This window comes from Phycodurus eques, chromosome 6, assembly GCF_024500275.1.
Source record: "Phycodurus eques isolate BA_2022a chromosome 6, UOR_Pequ_1.1, whole genome shotgun sequence".
Lineage (NCBI taxonomy): Eukaryota > Metazoa > Chordata > Actinopteri > Syngnathiformes > Syngnathidae > Phycodurus > Phycodurus eques.
Genome location: NC_084530.1, coordinates 13642957 through 13649874, shown reverse-complemented (window position 1 = coordinate 13649874; position 6918 = coordinate 13642957). Strand labels below are relative to the sequence as shown.

General features: G+C 43.4%; 1 protein-coding gene across 1 annotated transcript; it reads left to right on the top strand.

The window, feature by feature from the left end:
- Positions 1-179: 179 nt before the first annotated feature.
- cant1b (calcium activated nucleotidase 1b) lies at positions 180-6790 on the top strand. Its single transcript, XM_061678463.1, has 5 exons — positions 180-269; positions 2735-3305; positions 3373-3513; positions 5700-5903; positions 5982-6790. Exons 2-5 carry the CDS (start codon positions 2795-2797, stop codon positions 6350-6352), a joined length of 1227 nt encoding a protein of 408 aa, XP_061534447.1. The 5' UTR covers positions 180-269; positions 2735-2794; the 3' UTR covers positions 6353-6790.
- Positions 6791-6918: the final 128 nt, after the last annotated feature.

The following is a 6918-nucleotide window of genomic DNA, read 5'->3' as shown; positions in this document are numbered from 1 at the left end:
GGTTCACTTTTATCCGAGATGAAGGATACTTAATGATCTGTAATTTTGACAGAAAATGGCTTTATAGCGTAACGAAGGGACTTTTTGCAGTCAGTAGTAGCATCCACCGCCCCCGTTTTTGTTTTCGACCAGGAAGGAGGTCGTTCATGGACTCGAGGGACAGAAGGGCGTTCAATCAAGTCGCCTTGAGGCAACAGGAGGAAACCGCTAACTCTTCCAAAAGCAACCATTGACTTAACAGTTTTGATGGAGACGAACACCAACGTCAGGTAAGCCAGTAGCTTTTCAACATCGTGAAATTACCTTGAAAAATGAAGTGCTCAAGTTGTAAAGTTTGCTGTGGGTAAATGTTAAGGCTAGCTGAAGCTGATGTCGTACGTCAGCGCGATGGCGACGCTGTCAAGCGGGCTGCAAACACGTTGACGTTTCGTTTCGTTTCTTTTCTTCTCTGTCGTTTGTCGTCAAGTCGTGGCTGGATGAGGCGACACGTACGTTAGCCTAACAACTGCTATCTCAGACCCAGCAGGCGCTTTTGAGTTTTCGGCTCGTGTAGAGCTTCAAACGTCCTCCAGTCATGCATTTGCGATGTTAACGGGGTTTAATTAAATGTTCGTAAACCAAGTTTTCATGTATGCATGGTAACTACCGTACATTGAACAAGGTTTTTGTAAACGAGTTAAGTAAGATAAGGAATAGTTTGGTTTAACTTAGGACAACACAGTGGACCTAGTGGTTGGCCTGTCTGCCTCACAGTGGATGATATTGACTGGGATAGGCTCCACCTCACCCGTAACGCTCATCAGGACAGGCCACTATAGAAAATGGATAGTTTGATTTCAGTAACCGTGTTTGGTTTAGAGTGTGACTAAAGAACAACTGTGAGGGTCCTTCCAGTAAACACTCAATGTCCATGTCTCCTCCGAATTCCTCATGCTGTCGCATACAACTCCCAAGAAGCACAAAAGACTCCACAACTCCCTCAAGTATCCAATGCCCAACCGGTTTATCCAGTCTAATCTCGGTATTATGATTTTTGTAATGGTCACCTGTGTGCTTTGAAGGGCAGAACCTTTGCAGTTATTTATACTTATCCTGTTCAAGGTCACAGGGAGCTGGAGCCTATCCCAGCTCCCTTCAAGCAAAAGCCAGACGGCACCCTGGATTGGATACCAGTCAAATTAACAGGGTGAAAGGAAAGAACCTTGAGATGTAAAATAAGTTTTAGACGGGAAAAGCGATGTGGAAGGATGCAAGCAACAATGTGATGTCTCTTGACGCAGTGATCCGGTCAAAGGGGCCGAAGGAGGGGAGAGCCGGTGGTGCAGGGCCATGGCAAATATCGGTTGTGCTTACATTCGTAACAACAAGGGCATTCTTTGTTGGTCGTGGGGGGTGTCGGAAGACGCGGCGTATCGAATGTCTGAGGGGAGAGAGTTCCAGAGGGTGGGGGCTGCAACACTGAAGGCTCTGGCCCCATTGGTCTGCAGGCGCGTACGGGGGGGTGAGGTGACCAGAGTTGGAAGACCTAAGGTCCCGGGATGGGGTGTATGGGTCATAATCAGAAATTTACAAGTTGCATGTTAATCAGTTGAAAACAATAAAACACACATGAGGAGTAGTAATAAATGATGTGATATTGTCACATCTAACAAATAAATCTCAGTTAACAGTGCCCAAATAGGGTGTACCCCGACTTCTCGCCCATAGTCCCAGCTTTTATACTTTAGTCTGTAGTGCGTCTTGAACTTATGCAAAAGACCTTACTACTCGTGGCTCTGAAAGATGTATTTGCATCATGAAATTATTGTCATTGAGAGGAACAGAGTGATGCTAAAATAGTTGTGGGACGTGTTAAGCATCTCCACTGTATGCATGTCAATGTTGGTTGCTGAGAAGCACAACAAAGCTTTGTGATGAACAATGCACAATGGCCATTTTCTAAAATGTCTGACAGCTCTTTGTTTTCAACTTTTGTCTTCGAAACCCATTTCCCGCCTTTGTACATGTAGCTACGATTGTACATTTTTGGGGTCATTCTAAATTGTGAGTTGTGGTTGGAAATGGAAGGAAAAGACTCCAACTGAAAGCGTCTTTGTTCTAAATCTCTTATTTAAACAAACATGGGCTGATGAAACTTCAGCTAATTAAAATATAAATATACATTTTAAAGCTCGTTATAAGCCGATACAACTGTTAAACATGTTTATCTGTTTACTCAAGCATAATTTAACAATTTGTCAACTCTAAACTTAAAAGGTAAATAAGAATATACGTACTCTATCTTTTAATTTCTGTCAAAATAACATTTAGGATGGGGAGAAGCTTTGTAAATATTGGGATGGGAACTCTTAAGTTTCTGAGAAATTAGTACTACTGTGCAACCTGTACATTTGTTGATCAGGCATCCATGCACAATATCATTAACACAAAGACAAATACATTTGTACTGGCAGAAGAAAAGAGCTTTAAAATGTTACCAAAAACAGCTTCCTAAGTGTTGTCGTTTCAATAATATAGATGTTTAAAGTCGAGCAGCATCTCTAACTTGCAGAAAGGTTGTTAGCTTATATCTGTCTGAGAGGTTTAGAACATTTTTTTTTTTTTTTACATCCTGGTATTTTCCTTCCGTATCCAAACACACTTCAGCATTTGATGAAAATCGGAGAGGTGACGGGAAAATTCTTGGTTGATTTTACATGGAATGAGGATGACTCTTTTGCTTTGTTGTTACCAGGCAGTGACAAGATATCAGCCCCATTCCGAAGTGCACAATGCAGATGAAGACAATTCTTTGATGAGCACTTTTGGCATCGCCATCCGAGGCCTCCCCTCGGCCCTGTCATCCATGACGCAAGCGGTTACCTCGGACTCCCGCTTCAAGCCCAAATGGCGGGCAATCGCTGTGGCCACCCTGCTGGCTTTAGTGCTCATGTCGTACATGCACCGCACGGGACGGGACGTAGACGCTCCAGTCAGCCATTCCTACCGCAACAGTTTGCAAATGTACCATCAGGCTGAAGGCAACATGTTCCGGGACATTCATAGACAAACTATGCCGAGACTGGAAAAACCTTACAATGATACCTACCCTCTAAGTCTGCCTGTGAAGACCAACAATGGCATCAGGTACCGCATAGGAGTCATTGCAGACCTGGACACAGCATCACGTAGCCCGAAGGACCAGATGTGGTTCAGCTACATGAAAAAGGGTCACTTGACTGTTTCAGAAAGTGCCGACAGACTGGATGTGGAATGGGATGAGGAGATGATCACACTCGAGAGTCATCTCGCAGAGAAAGGACGAGGTGGAGCGATAGTTTACGCCCAAGTCCACGTGTCTCCATGTTTGATATTACACTCTCTCTTCTCTAGGTATGGAGCTGTCTGAGCTGGTGGCGTTTAATGGGCATCTGTACAGTGTGGATGACCGCACGGGCGTGGTGTACAGGATTGAGGGCAGGCAGGCGGTCCCCTGGGTCATACTGCCTGATGGCGATGGATCTGTTTCCAAAGGTCAGTCCCTACACATGTAGGGGGAGTTGATTGAGTGAAAGCTCCAGTCAACTAACTTCTGTCTTGGTTGGCTGGATTTATACTTGCAGGTCCAAGTGTCAATTTCTGATGTAATACCTATACAGTGTTCCCCTGCCTATCTGCGATTGCTACTTGCCAATTCGCCCACTTGTGGATTTCCTGTATCCTGTTATTCACTAAAAAAACTCACCAAGCGACTGTTTTTGCGCTCTTTCAGAAATGCCCTAAGATGCCAAAAGATGGTGTCAAATCCCTCTCTAATAGAACAGTAGTGCTATGGTGCCATCTTGGTGCCAAAGACAAGCTTCTGTTAGACAGGCTTCAAAGCCCTAAACAGAAAAGTAGTTCTTTGGTGCCATATTATGGCAATTCTAAACCTTTTTTTTTTCCGGGTCGCAATTCACGACTGGGTGACACATATCCGATACAGCTGCGTTTAAATTCCCGGAAAACAAGAAACAACTAACATGCGCAGATGCCCAAATTGTACGGCAATAACCCTACAGTGATAACACTGAAGTAATCACCCATACATCCATTTTCTATATCGCTTATCCCGATTAGGGTGAGCTGGACCCGATCCCAGCTTACTTTAGGTGAGATGTGGGGTACACCCTGGACTGGTCACCAGTCAATTGGACGGCACATAGTATAGACAAACAAGGATTCACACTCACACTTATGGACAATGCAGAGTCTTCAATTAACCTAAAACCCATGGTTTTGGAATGTGGAAGCTAGGCCTGTCACAATAACAATTTCTCTATGACACTTTTCCCAATAACTATCACAATAAATGATAATATTGTTGTTGTTTTTAAATGCCTCTGAAATCATAAAAAATAAGGCCTGCCCCTAGTATTATATTTGATTTTTTTGCTTTTAAATCATTTCCTTTCTTGTTTCACTGTTAAATTGTTTTTCTTTACTCTGTGATACGGATCCTCCTGGGTCTGAAATAAAGAATAAAGAGCTGCAAGACTGGCCTGGTTTACATGGAGCCTTCTATTCCGATTATAATCGGTTTAGAAGCCCAAACCGAATGAAAATGCTCCATATAAACACCTCAATCGGAATAATTAGGCCGAATCCGAATGAAATTTCACTTGGTTTCAAAGGGGTGGAATATTCCTTTTGCCAAACCTATCAGAAGTACATTTTCGCGATGTGAATGGGGGGTGATGTCTTCGTTTACGCACGGGGTGAATATGGCAGCTCCCGACAGAGCTCGTATGCAACAGAGATCTTGTTTTTAACTCCTAATAAGTTATTGTTTTTTCCATCACAAATTTTTTTTCAAATAAGCATATAAAAACAATCTCATCTAGTGTGCTGAATAGATGACGGACCCCCATCTTGATAAATGATGTGACGTTCATGACGACAAAATGTAGTGCACATCATGTATACGCCCGATTGGAATAGATCACATCACAGTAAACAGTTGACCAAAGATCTTCAAATGCAGGGATTTCAATTGAAACCACAAAAAGTCCCCATGTAAACCGGGCTACTGTGTGGTTGGTCCTCTAAAGACGAGCCCTTCACCTGTCAATCAAATATACGTTGACGTTCGCTGTAGTCAACTACTGGCTGAATTACGTGTGCCGCTGAGGTTATGCTTAATAACAGTTAACAATCCCGTGTTTGTGTTCATTTGGGACCAACACACACATGAACTTGGAGAGGCGCTGATGTTTTCCACAACATCGGTGCAGTGGAGCGAGCTGTTTAGCTCCTCAAATTGTTAGCTCGCTGGCTAGCTCGTGAGCTCACTAGCGAACGCAACAAGCAGTTAACTTTCCCTTAAGTATCTCTGTTGTGTGAATCTACGTGCTGAAGATGGAGCAAGGTTTGGGAGTATTGGACCGAGCCAACACCGGCAAGCGTGTACCGGTCCGCCGGCATTCCATGAGCCCACTAGCGGCTAATGACACAGCCGTCCAACTCTGTCGACTCACTGTGTGTATTGTTACATATTGTTTTATCGGCCTGGGTTCACTTGTCCCACATTGATTGAAATGAGGGTAACCTCCAAATTACTCCACTGGTCACCTTTTGCAATTATTTGTAGTAGCTTATTTGATAGTCAACACACCCCTAATGTACCATTTTTAAACTGTTATTAATTTTTTGACTGTCCATGTTTGTGTGTGCGTTTGTAGGCTTCAAAGCGGAGTGGCTTGCAGTGAAAGACGACCGCCTATATGTTGGCGGTCTTGGCAAAGAGTGGACCACCACCACTGGGGAGGTTGTTAACCACCACCCAGAGTGGGTGAAAGTCGTTGGTTACCATGGTGATGTCGAGCATAAGAACTGGGTGCCATATTACAACGCCCTGCGGAGCGCCGCCGGGATTAAACCACCAGGTTACAACACTTTGCTGCGGTATCGTTGACTCATTGATGACTCATTCATAATACGTTCACATTGTTCGTCTACTGCAGGCTACCTTATCCATGAATCTGCAGCATGGAGTGAGCGGCTTCAACGTTGGTTCTTCCTGCCTCGGCGCGCCAGTCACGAGCGCTACGAAGAGACCGCGGATGAGCGCCGTGCTAGCAATCTACTGCTGTCCTGCCAGGCGGATTTTAGAAACATAGCGACGCGGTACATTGGGCCTCTGAACCCCACCCACGGCTTTTCCTCATTTAAATTTGTTCCCGACACAGATGATCAGATTGTTCTGGGTCTGAAATCCAAGGAGGTTGCGGGACAGATTGCCTCCTACATAATTGCGTTTACGCTCGACGGCCGGGTGCTGATGCCCGAGACCAAGATCGGAGATGTGAAGTACGAAGGCCTAGAGTTTATTTAAAAATGACAAGGCTGCTATTTAAATTTTTAAACATAACCCCTGATTGACTGTAATAATGAAGAATGAAAAGCCTAACTTGTCTAATTAAGGCACACTGGTACACTTATCATACATTAACACACAGAAATTATGCAGCTTGTCTCCTGCAGGTAAACTTTGCTGGTCAGAGGCTCAGGGGACAGTCAAAACCTGTATGACGTAATGCACACAATATTGAATGTTCATGAACTACTTGAAATTAATGGTCTTACTTATAGCTTTGTCTTTAGAGGCCATTTTCATATTTATACTGGCCAGATTTTAGATTTTATTTAAGAAAGTCGTAATGAATCAATAAAGCAAATAAGCGGAAGAACTATTTTATTTAAAGATAAACCATTAATATATTTCTTTTGTATCCAAGCCACAAAACTGAATAAATGTATCCCTTATGTTCGAGTAGTTTGTTTTTGTTAACCCTCTTTTCCCATCATTTAAGTCATGTTCATACAAATGTCTGGAAACTGTCAGATTTTGACAACTTAAGCTTTTTAAATACTGTTAATATCCAATTGTATCTATCGTAG

Excerpts from the sequence above, each read along its gene's own strand:
- cant1b (XM_061678463.1), top strand. The coding sequence starts at position 2,795 with ATGAGCACTTTTGGCATCGCCATCCGAGGCCTCCCCTCGGCCCTGTCA. Across the intron at positions 3,306-3,372 it reads TCTCGCAGAGAAAGGACGAG|GTATGGAGCTGTCTGAGCTG; the intron begins GTGGAGCGATAG and ends TCTCTTCTCTAG. Across the intron at positions 3,514-5,699 it reads CGATGGATCTGTTTCCAAAG|GCTTCAAAGCGGAGTGGCTT; the intron begins GTCAGTCCCTAC and ends GTGCGTTTGTAG.